Genomic DNA, 18,548 nt, shown 5'->3' on the forward strand with positions numbered 1-18,548 from the left:
GGGGGCCCAGGAAGCTCCGGTGGCGCGGGGCGCCGACCCCTCGCTGGGTCGCTGTTGGCCTTGGCAGAAGGATGAGTTACCGCCCGCGCCCTGCCCCAGCCCACCCGCACCGGGCACCAGACGCAGAGGCCGGGCGAGGGGCCCTGTCCTGGCCTCCTCCCTGCAGGTTCTCTGGTTGCCACGGCGACGTGACGCACCCCAGGGGCGCACAAGAACGCTCCACCCAGAGAAAGAAGCCAGAGACCCTTGTGCGCCCAAACTCCACCCAGAGAAAGAAGCCAGAGACCCTTGTGCGCCCAGACTCAGCGCGCTCCTGACCAGCTGTCCTGTGTGCCAAGGGCGAGTACTTTCGCTTGCTCTCGGTTGCGGAGACCCTGATGCAGAACGTACCAGCTTCCAGACCACTTACAGCGCCACTCAGACAGCCGAGCCAAGTCTCTGTTAGGCTCCCTGGCACGGCTTCTCCGTAGGCACGGAGGGGATGCTGAGATTGACAGGCCAGGCCACCACTCTCTCTATGGATTCTGCAATGCCTTCCAGACTGGTGTTCTGAGTTGGCCGACCTCCAATCAGGACACTCCAACCCGTTTAGAAGAAATTCCAAGCTTTGCACCATAAGGGGCCCCGTGGGTGATCTAGTCCTTGCCTCTCTCTCTCTCTCCAGTCTACTGTGGGCTGCTCTGCCCTTACTGGCTACATTCCAGCCTCCCTGTTCCTCTCTAACATGTCAAGCAATTTCCCATTTCAGCTTCTTCCTACACCTGGACCTTCACATTTGCCCAGTGCTGAATCCATAGAGAGAGTGGTGGCCTGGACTGTCAATCTCAGCATCCCCTCCGTGTCCTGGCAAAATGACCACAGGGGTTGGTTCGGGGATGAATATTTGACTCTGGCAGAGCCAATCAGTGCCCCTCCCTGAGATCTGCTGGATGGCTGCTTTAGGAGAGGGTCCATCTTATTCCGGGATCAGGAGCTATACTAGTATACGAATGTTGTAGGCGAATGTTCCTCGCCCAGGGAATCTGGAGAATGAAGCCAAGTAGAGATTAGCAGTGCCAAGTGATGGAGAGAATTTGGTTAACTTTGAATCTCTGAATCCACCCAGGGCCAAGTTTCCCAGTATGATGAGACTCCCAGATCCCCTTTTCTTGACATACATCAATGATTCTGTCTCATCATTGATGTTTCTATCTCTCTCTCCCTCTCCCTTTCTCTCTGAAATAAAAATATATTTAAAAAATAAAATAAAATAAAAATAAGTCCTGCTTGAAGGACTTCCCTTTACATTTCTTTTTTTTTTTTTGGGGGGGGGGGGGCAAGGGAGGGTTGGCATGTGCCCTGACATGGAATTCAACCAGCAACCTTTCAGTGCATGGATAATGCCCAACCAACTGAGGCACACCAGCCAGCTGCTTACTTTTTCTCATTGCACTACCCCAATATTTCTTTCCTTACCATGTCAAACTCATATACTTAAAGGAGAGACACCTGGATTTTTACTTAAAAAGAGAAAAATTTATTAAAATGTCAATAAAGGAGAAACCAAGATGGCGGCATAGGAACCACTGCTGCCTCGCACAACCACTTCAAAACTACAACTAAAAGACAAAACGGACACCATCCAGAACCACGGGAAGGCTGGCTGAGTGGAAATTCTACAACTAGAAGGAAAGAGAAAAGCACACTGAGACTCAGAGGAGGTGCAGAAGTAAAGTGCAGAGGTATGGAGGCACGTGCGCAAAAAAAAACTGGCAACTGAGGATGCGGTTGTCTTTTTCAATCAGGAGGGAGACACAAGCTCCTGACTGCTCTGAACTTCACTTCCCGGTGAGACTCAGGCCACCCAGACTCATACGGGGAAAAACTGGACTGTCTGGCTTCAGGCAGAACTCGAGGGCGGCTTTCTCTCAGAGGTGCTTTCAGCAATTACTGAGGGACACTGAGACCCAGGGGCCTCTTAAGGGCAGGGCTGAAAATCAGCCATAGCTGTTTGCTCTGCCCTGTTGTTTCCCTGAGACCCCGCCCCACCCAAGCTGTGCATAGAGGCTTTTGCATATGAATGGTATGGCCCTTTGCAATCTAAAATTACCTAACAATCTGCAGCTGGGTCAGAGCACCAGAACTTCCAAAAGAAATCCCAAGGCCCCACAGCAGCTTGCATTGCTTCACAGTTGGGCCTCATCTGGGCACCTCCAAACGCCAAACAAAGAAGAGGAATCTGCAGATCTCTCCATAGCTTCTGCTGGGTGGCCTCAGGCAGAGGCTAAATTTGTACCTCCTTGGAGATCCAAGAGCCAGTGTACCCAGTGGTCAGAGTTGGACCATACAGATTACAATTCCTCAGATCCATAGGGACACACTCAAGGGGCAGACTCAGTGAGCACCAAAGCACCACTGAAGCAAGTCTTGCTCCATAAGGGTGTCTGCAGCACAGAAGTTCGCCCATCGTAGACACAGATGATCCTCACAGCCAATTGACCTGGAGGTCAATTCCTCCCAGTGATACCAACAACAATCAAGGTTTAACTACAACAAGACTGTGCACACAACCCACAAAGGGGTGCACCAAGAGTGTCCACCTCAGGTAATTGGGGAGGCTGAGCCACTGGGCCCTATAGGACACCTAGCACACAAAGCCACTCTATCAACACAGGGAAGCAGCCAAAATGTGGAGACAAAGAAACAGGTCATAAATGATAGAAATGGAGGAAAGCAAACTACTGAATATAGAGTTCAAAACCACAGTTATAAGGTTTTTCAAGAATCTTCTAGAAAAGCCAATAAATTTAGTGAGACCCTCGAGGATATGAAAAAGGACCAACTAGAAATTAAACATACACTGACTGAAATAAAGACTAATATACAGAGATCCAACAGCAGACTAGAGGATCCCAAGAATCAAGTCAAAGATTTGAAATACAAAGAAGCAAAAAACACCAAAACGGAAAAGAAAAAAGAAAAAAGAATCCAAAAATATAAAGATAGTGTAAGGAGCCTCTGGGACAACTTCAAGCGTACCAACATTCGAATTATGGGGGTGCCAGAAGAAGAGAGAGAGCAAGATACTGAAAACCTATTTAAAGAAATAATGACTGAAAACTTTCCCCACCTGGTAAAGGAAATAGACTTACAACTCCAGGAAGCACAGAGAACCCCAAACAAAAGGAATCCAAAGAGGACCACACCAAGACACATCATAATTTAAATGCCAAGAGCAAAAGACAAAGTGAGAATATTAAAAGCAGCAAGAGAAAAACAGTTACCTACAAGGGAGTACCCATACGATTGTCAGCTGATTTCTCAACAGAAACTATGCAGGCCAGAAGGGAGTGGCAAGAAATATTCAAAGTGATGAATAGCAAGAACCTACAACCAAGATTACTCTACCCAGCAAAGCTATCATTCAGAATTGAAGGTCAGATAAAGAGCTTCACAGATAAGAAAAAGCTAAAGGAGTTCATCACCGCCAAATCAGTATTATATGAAATGCTGAAAAGTATTCTTTAAGAAGAGGAAGAAGAAAAAGGTAAAGATAAAAACTATGAACAACAAATACATATTTATCAACAGTGAATCTAAAAATCAAGTGAATAAAAAACCTGATGAACAGAATAAACTGGTGAATATAATAAAATCAGGGGCATAGAAAGGGAGTGGACTGACAATTCTTGGGGAAAAAGGGGTGTGGGGGGTACGGGAAGAAACTGGATAAAATTGTACACCTATGGATGAGGACAGTGGGGGTGGGGTAAGGGAAGAGGGTGGGGTGGGAACCGGGTGGAGGGGAGCTATGGGGGGAAAAAAGAGGAACAACTGTAATAATCCAAACAATAAAGATTTATTAAGAAAATAAAAATAATAAAATGTCAATATAAATCTCATGTCATTGAAAAACTACAAATGGGATATGTATTTGATAATGTTCATTTTAATTTTGTTGCTTAAAACTCCAAATTCCCCCAAATACATTGTGCTACTAATACTTTTAAGTTCAAAATCGAAATAAAGAGATGCTTTTAATCAATTAACATTATCTTTGTATATATGCCATGCATTGAGAAAATAGGAAATGGCTTATTTTTTATTTAAAAGTGGAAACCTTTGGCTTCAAGCCTGCCATGCAACACTCCCTGGTGACTTCTAGGACGTGAGCCACTGTGGGCCTCGCCTAGTCACTGCATATGTGCAGCCAGGTGTGCAATCAGGTCTTTGGCATCTTGCATGGTGGACGGTATCTCTGAGCCATTCTCAGTCACTTGGGTCCCAAACAAGAACATCGTCCTGTCATTTCCCACGTCAGATAATGCCAAAGCTTCATGGATGTCTGTAATGTGATAGGCTGTTTTAAGATCCTTCAAGAATGAAAGAAAGAAATGAAAAAATTTTGGTTATTTTCCATTTATTGCTCTCAATCACCCCACATTCATTTTAATATGGAGGATATTGTGACCCCATTATTATGACCCTATTGGTTGTTGAATATAAATATTTTCATAGAATTAAACCCATATTTATGAATTATCATCAAAAATATATTTTTAGAATAAAGTTAAACCAATATAACACCTTAATCAATTTTCTAAACAGTACAATCTGCTTCTAACTTTTTCTATTTTCCCAGAATTATATTTAATAGGATCAATTATTTTAAATTTAAAGAGATATTTCATTCATTAACTGTTTTTTGTCCATATCACGTTTTATTTTTTTATTTTTAAAAAATATATTTTATTTTTTACAGAGAGGAAGGGAGAGGAATAGAGAGTTAGAAACATCAATGAGAGAGAAACATCAATCAGCTGCCTCCTACATACTCCCTACTGGGGATGTACCCTGCAACCAAGGTACATGCCCTTGACCAGAATCGAGCCCAGGACCCTTCAGTCCACAGACCGACGCTCTATCCACTGAGCCAAATTGGTTAGGGCCATATCACGTTTTATTAATTATAGCACTTGCCGTTGTGAGTTTTCTTTTGTGACTATTATTTCTACTCAACCAAAAAAATTGGATCAAATTTTGCAGGGTGAAGGGAGACAGAGAAAGGAGCAGGGAGGGAATGGATTTAGAAAATGAAGTGATAGGAGAAGGAGGCCGAGAGAAGAGGACAGGTGGAAAGAAAGAGGATAAGATGGAAAGATGGGGAAGGCTTAAAGGAGGGAAACCCACAGGGAGAGGCATAAAGAGAAGAGATTAAAATGAGACAGAAAGCCAATACTTCTGCTGCATGGCATGGTCAAAACCTTCTTTAAAATCAAGACAAGACACTAGGTTAAAAGTTGCATTTGTAACTGGCTTTTGTTGTTTCATAGTGTTCTCCCTAAGGTTTAGGGGATCATTTAAAAATGTCTGGGAATGATTCAAAAGTGCGTTTTGGTGTGTTTTTTCTTGTACCAATATGAACCTATCAGATTCCATTACTGGGAATCCACGATGTGCTGTCTTTGGTATCTGGCTGGAGTTGATTACCTCTCTGGATATCGGTTGTCCCAACAGATTGCCTGTCTGACTCCTGAATTCATTTAGTCTTAGGGCCTGCAGTGACTTTTACAACAGTGTTAATGGATCCAGTGACATGTGAATGATGCCTCAAGTTAAGAAATTCACTGGTGGAATTGGAGAGGAAATAAATAGAAGGATGGTGTTGGATGGAAAGAGGGGCTCCTTGTAATGGTAAAAGCCCATCAGGGATAATTCTGATATGAACATGGGTGTGCAAAGATCTGTTTGAGTCCCTGCTTTCAATTTTTTTCATTTGCTGGATCATATGGGAATTATACATTTAATTTTTTCAGGAACCTGCCATACAATTTTCCACCAACAATACACAACATTCCATTTCCCCATGGATGCTTAATAATTTTAATGTATGTGTATGAAATAAATTCAGATCTAATTGATCTAAATTTCTTTTTACATGGTAGACACAAATATTTTGTTGAAATCAACCATCAGCAAATGTTTATTGAATTAAATTTAACACATATTTGTTAGATTCTACTATGCCAAGGCAGTATACAAAGTATTATAAGGGGCACAAAGATGAATACCAGTCTCTACATTCAAGGTGTTTATAATCCAGTAGACCTAGTAAGTATAAATTGAGCTGACTGTACAGCATATTGTTTAATATTTACTCGTTAAAAGTAGATATTTCTATTTCTTGTGTTAATGATAAAACTATTGAGTACAAATTATATGTGCACGATTTTTTACCTGTTTGTTTGCGAACACAACCAGAGGGATGATAGGGTTTATTTTAATTAGCCGATGGAGGCATTTCTTGGCTTCAGGTAACCTGTTGTGATCTGCTGAGTCCACCACAAAGATCAGCAGCATTCCCCTGGACACGTACATTTCCCAATAGGAGCGGAAAGGCTCACTACCACCAACTACAAAGAAGAGTAGGGAAAGAAGACACACAGAAAAAGTCACAGCCACGTTCGCCGAGGCGGGTAGGAAAGGCACGGTCAGATAACTTCTGAACACTGTGCAGGGGTCCTAATGCCACTGGGTTAGAGTGTACCACTTGAGAACCACCAGAGAGACATCACTGGGGAAGGAGTGGGTGGAGATTTTACCTCCACAAGTGACTTAGTCGTTCTGGAACATTTCAGCAGGAAATACTAAATACTACAGTGGATGCCTCCTGCTGCTATACATAGCAGCCACGGCAGTCCCTGCATGTCCATCAGTTATAGCTAAAAAAAATGGGAATAGGTACTAAAATAATTCAGGATGGTGGATTAAAACACATTTCTCTAGCCGAAACCGGTTTGACTCAATGGATAGAGCATTGGTCTGCGTACTGAAGGGTCCCAGGTTCGATTCCGGTCAAGGGCATGTATATTGGCTTGGCTGCGGGCACATCCTTGGTAGGGGGTGTGCAGGAGGCAGCTGGTCGATGATTCTCTCTCGTTGATGTTTCTAGCTCTCTATCCCTCTCCCTTCCTCTCTCTGTAAAAAATCAATAAAATATATTTTAAAAAAAACACACACAAAAAAACCCACATTTCTCTAAAATAATTTTTAGATGGACTGAATGCATTGGGTAGCCTCACCTGCACAATGTTTTCCTTTGTCAAAATCCCAGAACTAATTTCTCTTCTTGATTTTGCACTGAGAGTTAATATAATCCTGTGGGCATTCACTAACACTTGCCTCAGGAAAAAAAGTGCCTTTGGATTATTTCATTCTACCAACTCTTCTCAGAAGAAACTTTTTGGTTAATGACAATATTATATACACAATGAATTTAGTTTTTATTTTTCTCCTAGGACAGAGATTGGCAAACTATGGCCACAGTCTAAATCTGGCCCACTGTCTATTTTTGTACAGCCCACAAAGAAAGAATGGATTTTATAGTTTTATTTTTTTAATTTTAAAATATATTTTTATTAATTTCAGAGAGGAAGGGAGAGGGAGAGAGAGATAGAAACATCAATGATGAGAGAGAATCATTGATCGGATGCCTTCGGCACACCCACACTGGGGATCAAGCCTGCAACCCAGGCATGTACCCTGACGGGGAATCGAACTGCCACTTCCTGGTTCATAGGTTGACGCTCAACCACTGAGCCATGCCGGCTGGGCAATTTTACAGTTTTAAACATTTGAGAGAAAAAGAAAGAATACTATTTCACGACATATGGACATTATACCACATTTACATTTCAGTGTCTACAAATATAGCTTTTTTAGAACAGACATGTGGATTTGATTCCACATTGTCTGTGGCTGCTTTCCCACTAGAACCTCAGAGTTGAGTAGTGGCCACAGAGACCAGGTGGCCCACAAGGCCTAAACTATTCACTATTCAGCCTTTTATAGAAAAAGTTTGCAGACCACTGTTTTAGGAATCAATAAAAACATTTACCATACTAATGGGAAAGGGTCTTTATATTCCATTTTTTTCCTTTGTATTGAGTCAGTCTTTGAAGTATTTTGTGGTTTTAATATTTAAAGGATGTTGTATAATTTTCTAAGTTGTTCATAGGATTTAAATGTATTAGTTTAAACAAGAATGAATATTTGTGTTCATTTTTCCCCCCCAATACCTGACATTTTACCTATGTAGGGATTTTTATTTCCGTTATTAACTTCTAACTTAACTGCAGCGCAGAGAACATGCTTTGTATGATGCCTGTTCTTTGTTAAGACTTGCTGTACAGCCCAGTGAGTGGTCAATTTTGATAAAAGTTCCATGAGCATTTGAGAATGTGTATTTTAGCCTTTGTATGTAAGTAAAATAGACTAATTAGACAATTTTATATTGTCCAATAGATCGAACTTGTTGATCAAGTTCAAAGTTTGTGCATCTTTGCAGATTTTTCTCTCCTTAATCCTATGAAAAATTGACAAATACGTTCAAATCCCTCACTCCAATTATAGACCTGTCCATTGCTCCCCCTAGTTGGGTTCTTCCTTCCCTTCTTTATTCCTTCCTTCCTCCTTCCTTTTCATTTTTTATATTTTGAAACTATTTTTTTTAGCTATTTATTTGGTCAAAATAATTATTTCTTCTATAGCTTTGGGCAAGTTGAAACCTCTATTCCGAATACCATGCTTTTTTCTTAAAGATTTGCTTACAGGTTTATCGATTTCTCTGCTCATTTTCTCTTTGTATCTGGGTGATAGCAAAATAAAAAAGGTAACTGCAGTCATCTAAGTAGGAGATAATAGAGGTTCCAACTCAAATAAGGGTAGTGGGAAAGGCTGTAACTGATGAATGTGAGATTTGTTGTAAAGGTAGAAAAATTCAGTGTTTTACTGGAGGTGGGGTACAGAAGGAGCAAACAAGGGTGACTCCGGGTTTTCTGTCTTGAGCAACTTGATGGGTCCTGACCAGTGGATTATAAGGAAAGGAACAGATATGGAGATAACTCAAGCATTTTGTTTTGACGTTAGGTTTGAGAGGGCAATGAGACAGCCAGGTGAAATGTCAGGTGACATTTGAAGATGTTTGGGGTGGATAGATAAATCTGGGAGTCATCAGCATATAAATGGTACTTAATGCCAAGAGGATGGATGAAATCAACCAAGGAAAGGATGTAAAGAGAAGAGCACCTGATGAAACTTTGGGGAACAGCAGTATTTAGAGCGGTGGGGACTCCAGAATTACTATAGAGTAGGGGCTTCTGGGCTGCCATCTGTATACAAGAAGAGGTTTGGGGTTTGTCTGGAGTTGGGGTTGTAGAGAAGGAAGCACACTGTATTTACTTAGATTGCATGTTTACTTGGGGTATAAAGGGAGGAGGGAGGCTGCTATTGAAGGGGTATAAAGCCTTCCTCTCAACTGCCCTTGATCACCACCACTGTAAAAAGGAGGTAATAAAAAGAGCAGAAAGTGATTTCCCCTCATAGTGCACTCTAGTATTAAACTACAAATGCTTTCTAAATCTCTAGGAAAATCTGGCCCAGTATTACTTTTCACAAGGACCCAATGTTGATAATATTATATCCTGCTTACGGTATAACGAAGGAGCTATCCTGTAACTAATGAGAAAGAGGGCTTACTCTCCAGGAACTCCATCTGGCTGTGTTCAGTGCTGATGCACACTTCATGGAAACCTTGGGTGGGTGCCTCGCTGTGCTGGACTCTGTTTAAAGCTAGAGAGTAGAGAACACTGGTCTTTCCTGCTCCATCGAGGCCCAACACTAGGATATGATTATTTTTCTCCTGTGAAACAAAGGATAAATCAATAAACCTATGCTATCAGGGCCTTGTTTTCCTGGTCCCTGGCAGTGTGCCTGCCTGTAGTAGGACCCAGTAATACTTGTGGGATTGTAAACCAGAATGAAACTTAACAAAATATTTAATAACTGTACCAGTTTATATGTTATAATTAACCATTAGTTATGTGGTGTTAATTGCACATTCCCTCTCCATTCTCCAACTCCTGGCCAATCTATCAAATACATACTGTATACACTGAGTGGCCAGATTATTATGACCACCCCATCAGTATGTCGTTGGGCCACCTTTCGCCTTCAATACTGCGGCGATTCTTCTTGGCATTGACTCCACAAGATGTTGAAAGGTGATGCGAGGAATCTGACACCATGCCTGATGAATAGCACTGTGCAGTTCTGTGAGACCTGATGACTCTTTTAACTTCGTCCCACAAATGCTCAGTTGGATTGAGATCTGGTGATTGTGGGGGCCACCTAAGCAAGGTAAAGTCTCCCTCATGTTCTTGAAACCACTCCTGCACAATACGAGCACCGTGGCATGGCGCATTGTCTTGTTGGAAGAAGCCATCTCCATTGGGATACGCCATCAACATGATAGGATGAACTTGATCAGCAACGATACTTAGGTATGCTGTGCTATTCAGACGTTGTTCCACACGAATTAAAGGGCCCAAATCATGCCAGGAAAACATGCCACAAACCATAACACTGCCCCCACCAGCTTGAAGGGTTGTACTCATGCATGTGGGGTGCATGCTTTCATGCTGTTTCTGCCAAATTCTCACTCTGCCATCTGCATGATGCAACTGGAAACGTGATTCATCGGACCACATGACTTTTTTCCAAAGCTCGACTGTCCAATCCTTGTGTGCGAATTGGAGACATTTTATCTTGGTAACTGCAGACAGCAAAGGTGTTCGAACAGGCCTTCGGTTTCCATATCTCATACGATGCAGTGTACGGCTAATTTGCCGACAAACGTCAGGTGGTCATAACAATCTGGCCACTCAGTGTATATATAGTATTGCTGTTTGGGATATTGGTACCTCCATGGTGCCTCCAGTATTGACTGTGCCACCCAGCATATAAGCATCTAAGGTCTCATTGATCTGTCTTGTCCTTCCAATTGGATCATTAGATTAAAAGCTCTTAAGGCAAGGTTCCCCTCTAATACTTTTAAATATAAGCATCATGATTAAATGAAAAGGCTAGGATTATAGAAGTTGCTAAATCAGTTCCATTGACAAATGAGCATATATTTTAGAGCCTGATGTTAAAACCTCTTGAAATAGATGTTAACTTTAGAAACATTCCATCAACATACCAGCCTTAGAAATTTTTATGACAAATGATTGAGGGACAACAAGGGCAAGCTGGTATGAAGAAAGAAATAGAAAGGTCAGAGTGCTCAGAAAGGTGACTTTTAGGGTACACATTTCAATGTAAATAGTAATAAATGAGCAACAATTCAGCCAGACTGTTCACAGAAAATTAATTCTATTTCCCAAACAGCCTACTAAAGAAGTTTCTCATGCACAAAAAATAAACAAAAACCCCACCAGTAAATGTCTTCAATGCCACTGTTTTAAAAATAACAATAATCTTATACATTGAACACTAAATGTTGACATTAGATTTAGACTAAATTTCAAGTTAAAAAAAAAAAAAAGATCCCCAACAGCACTAGAATGTCTATCCCACCTCTTTTATTTTATTTTTTAATAAGATTCATGCGCAAGTAAGATGTTTTAAGGTCTGGTCTAATACAGACTTGTGTAGAAAGCATGCTTTGTGAAGACTATCTACCGAATAACAGAATTTGAAAAGGTGCATGTTTGTTTTTAGAGTAAATTCTTGATGGTTTTAAAACAAATGGTATTTCCATAGATGTTTCCTCTCTCCATCCCGATCTCCTTCCCCATTCCCTCCCATCTACATCTATTTTTTTAAATATATTTCTTTATTGATTTCAGAGAGGAAGGGAGGGAGAGAGAGAGAGATAGAAACATCAATGATAAAACAGAATCATTGATTGGCTGCCTCCCGCATGCCCCCCACTGGGGATCAAGCCCACAACCCAGGCATGTGCCCTTGGCCTGAATCGAACCTGGGACCCTTCAGTCCACAGGCCAATGCTCTATCCATTGAGCCAAACCGGCTAGGGCTACATCTATTTTTTTTTTATTGATTTCAGAGAGGAAGGGATAGGGAGATAGAAACATCAATGATGAAAATCATTGATTGGCTGTTTCCTGCCCACCCCCTACTGGGGATCCAGCTCAATGGTGACTTTCTGATTCATAGGTCCATGCTCAACCACTGAACCACACTGGCTGGGCTGCATCTAAAAGTTATAATGTCATTCTGGGAGTGACTGGTAATGAAGAGTGACTTGATGTACAAAGGAGACTTGATTGGATGGTTTAAAACTGCATCATTTAAAGCAATGGTGGCACCAAGAAATGGCTACAGGGTGTGGCTTGTGTCCCCCTCATTATCTCCACAATGGCTCTCTCAGAATACCTCAATATTTAATCAAATCTGAGATAAAATTTTTTCACATTTTAATATCTTTAAATGAGGACTTTATAATCCATGGTATGTCTTACTTTGGTTGGAAACATTTGTCTTTCTTTCTTAGTGGTACCTAAAATAATGGCCTCTTAGAGCCTGTGAAAAACCGTGAGAAAAAAGAGTTCCCTACTCCCTTTCCGACCACATCGCTGGCCCTGAGTTCATTCACCCTATCTAGAAATTCAGCAGGCACTTAGGCTTTACATTTTGCTTACTTTTCAGTCTAAACCACATGCTTCATTATGTTTATAATCTAAGGAACTCTGGGATTATTGTAAAGCAATAGTTCAGACACAAAAATGTGATTCTGGCCCTGGCTGGTTTGGCTCAGTGGATAGAGCGTCAGCCTGCGGACTGAAGGGTCCCAGGTTCGATTCCAGTGGGGGACATGTGCCTTGGTTGCCAGCACGTCCCCAGTGGGGGGTGTGCAGGAGGCAGCTGATCGATGTTTCTAACTCTCTATCCCTCTTCCTTCCTCTTTGTGAAAAATCAATAAAATATTTTTTTTTTAAAAAATGTGATTCCGAACACCTGTTTCTTGTCAGAAGTTATTCCTTTAATTACAGATGGATCTATGCAGTCTGTGTTTTACCAAAGATCAAATCTATATGAATAATTACACTGTTTAGAACTGGAAGCAGCTCTGAGTCCAGGAGCTCAGGAGCACAGAGCTCACTAAGCTGACCCAAATGATGTCTGGCTTTTCTTTCCTCTCCCCACCCCACCCCCAATCTTAAAACTGTGGTAAAATGCACATAACAAAATGCATCATCTTAACCAGCTCTAAGCGTACAGTTAAGTGCAGCCATCACCACCATCCATCTCCAGAACTCTTTTCATTTCGTGAAACAAACTCTGTTCTCATTAAATACTAACTCCCCGTTCTGCCTCCCGCAGGAGCCGGCAACCACCATTCTATTGTCTCTATGGTTTTAGGTCCCTCCTAAAAGTGAAATCATAGGTATTTATCTTTTAGCTTCTGAGATTTCTCAGTTACACCTTTGTGACCATCCCTTCTGGACGTCCGAAAACAATGGAAGCAGTAACCACAAGGCCCACGGAAAATGTCCAAACAATTCAAAAACCCGGCCGGCACGAACCAGGAACCCCGCACCTTCCGCCGAAGAACTTACTCCACGGCAAGGACTGGGAGAGAGCGAGCTCGCGTGCAGCGAGCGTTCAGGGCGGGGTTTCTGTGTTGGGGTTTCTGTGCTGGGGCGGGGGGTGGGGGGTCTGTGACCGGGTTCTGAGCAGCGGAAGAGGTGGGGCCGCAGAAGGACCTTTCCCTGCGCCTCCTCTTCTGTTGAGACGCAGGTCGGGGTGAGGGTGAGGGTGAGGGTGAGGGCGGGCAGAGGGAAGGGGCAGGAGGAGCTTGGCCCAGGTACCAAGCCCCGAAGCAGACCCAGTCCCCTCCCGCCCGGGGCGGGGCCTGGGACGTAACAGAGCTGGCGCTCCGGCCGAACAGCGGCCTCGGGGAGAGGGGCCGCGGCCTCGGTCTCTTACCGGCGGCTCCAGCAGGGGCTTTCCTAAGACTCTGTGGTCGTCCTCTTTTCCCTTACATGGTTCCTTCTCTTTCTCTATCTCCCTCTCTTTTTTCTTTTCCTCCTCTTTACTTCTACTTTTCTCCTCCTTCCCCTTTCCCTTCTCCTTTTCTTTGTCCTTAGTTTTCTCCTTCTCCGCCTCCTTCCTTTTCTCCTTTTCCTCCTTTCCTTTCTCCGGCTCCTTTCCCTTCTCTTTCTTCTTCACCTTCCCCCTCTCCATCGTCACAGGCCCCGTGTCCTTCCCTCCTGCGCGCCCGCACGCCGGAGCAGCGGTCCCGAGTCCCGGCAGGTGTGGCCCTTGTGGGGGCGGGGACGGGGGCGCAGGCAGAGTCGTAGACGCACGTAGATCCACGTGGCGCAGACCGCACCGCACTCACTGCGGCGTGCGGGCTGCCACCCACCCGGCATCTGGTACAGCGCTCCTCTCCCGGGGCTGCGTGCTGCAGATTCGCCAAACCTGAGGGCGGAAGGCGAAGGAGCTAGAGGGTCAGTACAGACAAAGGGATCCTGAAAGCCCTGCGTGGCAGGTTGGCGACGCAGGAAAAGGCGTCTCCAGGTGCCACTTCCTCGGGAGGGGCACTAGGGCGCGATTCCCTTGAGCTAGGCAGCGTGTCTCAAAAAGGCCTTTCCCACGCGGCCCGGATTGGAGCGTCTCACCTCTCCCGAGTCATCCCCACGCCCACCCAGCTCGCGGGTCTCGCATCAGAAGGACCCCCAGGGGTCCGAGTGCTGAGGGTCCCCAGAGGATTCCCCGCCTATCGCCTATCCCGTTAGTAAGCGCAAGCCTGGAACGTGAAGTCAGGTATCTCCCCGCCCTCCAGCCTGTGCCACCTTAACCAGCAGTATCTAGACATTGTCCAGGATGCTCAGGGGGAAACAGGAACGTGAATGGTCCCGATTTCAAATTCTCGTATTTCGCTTTTTAAAATTCTTGATCAAATTAAGTTCGCTTTTTAAAATTCTTGATCAAATTAAGTCTGCCAGGACCATAGCTACTAGGAATGCAGGGTATTAAAAAGAACAACTAGCCCTAGCCGGTTTTGCTCAGTGGATAGTGTGTCAGCCTGCTGATTAAAGAGTCCCAGGTTCGATTCTGGCCAAGGGCACATGCCCCAGTTTTGGGTCCAATCCCCACCCCCCAGCCCAGGGGGCATAAAGGAGGCAGCTAATCAATGATTCTCATTATTAATGTTTCTATCTCTCTCCCTTCCTCTCTGGAAAAAATAAAAAAATAAAAATAAATAAAGAAAAATCATCTTTTTGCTCCAAATGATCTAATATGCAACAAATTAGGAAATCCACAGGGCTTTTCAAAGGTTGTGTATTGTTTCTTAACTGAGTATATGGATGTTCTTTTATTTTGTTAAATTGGACCCTAGTATATTTCACAAACAAAATTATCTTACACAATAAACTGACTTTTCTTCATCAGATCTATGTTTCAATTAGGCTTGTAAGGAACAATGAATGAATGACAGGATCCAGAAGGCGTTAGTGATGTAAATGTGTTTAAGGTTAGCAGTGTCCAAGTAGTCTTGAAAATGCTGTGCTTAATAACTTAATAAAATGTTTGCTCCTCAATTTATTTATATACACTTATCAACATGATGGATTTTCAGTGAAAACTGGCGTCTCTCAACCCCATTAGATTCGTTTTGTGGCTTTACAGGAAGGGGTCGGAGAGAATTTTATTTTATTTTATATTTTTACTAGAGGCCCGATGCATGAAATTCGTGCAAGGACCTTGGCCCTGGCCCCGCCCACAGCCAGAGGCCTCTGCCACCTCTGCCACAGCCCCCGCCCGCTGCAGCTTTGTCCAGAAGGAAGGACATCTGGAAGGACGTCCAGTCTAATTAGCATATTATGCTTTTATTATTATAGACTGATTTCAAAGAGGAAGGGAGAGGGAGAGAGAGATTGAAACATCAATGATGAGAATCACTGATCACCCACAACCCAGGCATGTGCCCTTGACCAGAATTGAACCCAGGACCCTTCAGTCCACAGGCCAACACTCTGAGATTTTTAGATACTCAGTTTAAAAAATTCTCAGATGTACCAACCAGGAAGTCCTCCATAAAATGCCAACACCCAAAACATCTTAATCCATACTCACTGCTAGAATATTTTATTTTAAAATGTGCCACAGTGAATGATGTATCCATATTGGTTTTTATAAATGTAGAATATACAAAGTGTATATGTCACTGGTGAAAGACCTGTCCAAAAGATAAATAATTACCAGAAAGTTAATGTAGATGTTTACACTTAATTTGACAATAACTTCTTTGAACTGAGGTTTCAGTTGCTTAGTAATGACTGGTAATAGCAATGACTGGCTACAGAACCCGTAAGTTTCACTTTGTGTCTTGTGTCAAAATTTTCAATGATAGATAATTTTCACCAAAATTCGGTAGCTTAGTTAAACCTAAAAAGTGATTATCCTTCACCACAGAAATTTAATGGAATCCTAAATAACAAATTTACTAACAATTATTCTTGTAATGGAGCATATATTAAGAAGGAATGAATATCTGTCACTCTTACCAAAAGACTATTCTCTGAGAGCTCAAAAAGTATTATGCCATAATAAATCATTCATATATAAGCTGGTCTCTTGTTTAGATGCCACTGCAAATTCTGATTATGTTAAACAGAAAGGCAGCACCAAATTTCTTACTCTTGTAAAGGAGGAAAGCCTTTTAAAAAACTCTTTGAAGATGTTTCAGTATGTTCAGAGTCAAACACAGCAGCACTTTATTGACAAGGATGGAGGAATACGATCACAAGGAAATAAGTCTTAAATCTAAATTCAATACTATCTGGGGTAGCATAAAATGAATACTAGTCAGAGTGGACATCTGTCTCACAGCTGTTCAATGGGAAAGTGGCTTATAAGCAAGGAAAGACCAGAGCAATACCAACACCGCAGACCTGACTGTATAATACTCCATCACTCTGGGAAGGGTAATGTATAGTCACTTCTCTAACTAGAAAAAGGAGCCATCTGAGTATTTATTAATTGGGCCACACAGTAAAGTTTTAATACTGCCTGCTACTGAATTCTGCTACTGATTTCTTCTCTACACAGGAAGTCAATGTTCATGCTCTTGATAGGGGACATTAAATCTGACTGAGACCATCCAAACCCATTTGACCTAAGAACACTGGGTCTAAGGGTCAGCTTCTTACAACATTGATGTTTTCTTTGAGTTCTTTATAGTGCTAAGTAAGCACAATGTTATCATAATCTGAAAATGATACGGGGGCACAAAGGAGTCCTAATTTATATACATGTGTATATATGCATATACACATACATACTTTTTATTACTATATATGTATGTATGTATGTGTGTATATATATATATGTGTGTGTGTATATATATACATATGTATATATACATATGTGTATATATATATATACACACATACACACACATACATACATATATATAATATCCCATATTCCAGTATCACATAACAGAGAATTTATGATAAAAATTAATCAAGACATTTGGTTTTCTTATGGCCACTCATGTAACAAAGTGAAGAACACCCGTGTATTAATAAGGTCCCTTTTTATCACATGATATTTCTAAGTAGATATTTGGAATGCTCAGAAGATTCCACTTTCAGTCTCCCAAGACCTTCTAAGACATAATTTAAAGTGGGACTAGATAAGAACAAGTGTCTTTAGACTCTAGTTAAAACAGAAGTAACTTCTGTTTATAACCTAGGAAACCTTAGATAACATGCCTTGTTTGTGAAACTGAAAAAACTCCACCAGATCAGCACACAAAGAAACAGATATCAAGGTAGGTAAATCCCAATTATTTTGAGTCCTCATCATCTGTGAAAAGCTAGGTGGTACAAGTAGGCTGAGTCTGACTAGGCAGAGTTTGAGGAAGATGTTTTCCTTTTTGATGCACAAAAAAATAATCTGATGAAAATGTGGGGATGGGAGAGGGAGCAGCTCTGTGCTTCTTGCTGTGTTACCTTTATTAAGTTCCCAGTGTCACTAAGACTAGCTGAAAAATAGTCTGCAACAAGAATGTTCTAATCACCAGCCACCTTTTCCACCTTTCTTCTTTTTCTGTTGCTGTTTCTTTTTTGTTGCTGGAGCCCCTGCAGGTTTCTGGTGTCTTGGGGGTATGATATTACTTGTAGATGCAGATGCTGTTGCTGCACTGCCAGGTCTTGGGGAGGTGGGTGGGCTGCTCACAGTTTTACTGGCATCCCTGAAATCATCAGATCAGGAAAGTGTTGGTCATTCATACATTCAATAAAGAAAAAGGCTATAAAAACATACATACATGAATTTCACTTCCACCCCTAACAATCTCGCACACATTCTTTTTTTTTTTAAATATATTTTATTGATATTTTACAGAGAGGAAGAGAGAGGGATAGAGAGTTAGAAACATCGATGAGAGAGAAACATCGATGAGAGAGAAACATCGATCAGCTGCCTCCTGCACACCCCCTACTGGGGATGTGCCCACAACCAATGTACATGCCCTAGACCGGAATCGAACCTGGGACCCTTGAGTCCGCAGGCCGACGCTCTATCCACTGAGCCAAACTGGTTTCGGCTCGCACACATTCTAAAGTGGGTTCCCCAACTCTTTATCCATTTCCCTTTTGAATAAAGTATTTACTGCTTTATAATCAAAGGATAAGTACTATATGGTACATGCCAATTCTTAAAAGGCTTAGAAAATAAAGAAAAAATTTTAA

At 42.3% G+C, this 18,548-nt stretch overlaps 2 protein-coding genes across 3 annotated transcripts in view; both read right to left on the reverse strand.

Annotated features, from left to right (window-relative positions):
* Nucleotides 1-4,122: 4,122 nt before the first annotated feature.
* On the reverse strand, nt 4,123-9,655 carry ARL9 (ARF like GTPase 9). Of its 2 annotated transcripts, XM_079774728.1 has the most exons (3): nt 9,517-9,655; nt 6,217-6,392; nt 4,123-4,352 (listed from the first exon to the last, which is right to left on the reverse strand). In XM_079774728.1, exons 1-3 carry the CDS (start codon nt 9,530-9,532, stop codon nt 4,173-4,175), a joined length of 372 nt encoding a protein of 123 aa, XP_079630854.1. In that variant the 5' UTR covers nt 9,533-9,655; the 3' UTR covers nt 4,123-4,172. The 2 variants fall into 2 exon arrangements, with proteins under 2 accessions (XP_079630854.1, XP_079630855.1); XM_079774729.1 differs by lacking the exon at nt 6,217-6,392.
* Nucleotides 9,656-15,647: 5,992 nt separating this feature from the next.
* SRP72 (signal recognition particle 72) overlaps nt 15,648-18,548 on the reverse strand; it is a 33,374-nt gene continuing 30,473 nt past the window's right edge. Inside the window, exon 19 of the mRNA XM_079774616.1 lies at nt 15,648-18,049. Within this exon, the coding sequence (XP_079630742.1) occupies nt 17,872-18,049 (178 nt within the window). The 3' untranslated portion in view covers nt 15,648-17,871. The remainder of the gene's footprint in view (nt 18,050-18,548) is intronic.

Source organism: Cnephaeus nilssonii (genome assembly GCF_951640355.1).
Source record: "Cnephaeus nilssonii genome assembly, chromosome: 1".
Taxonomy (NCBI): Eukaryota; Metazoa; Chordata; class Mammalia; order Chiroptera; family Vespertilionidae; genus Cnephaeus; species Cnephaeus nilssonii.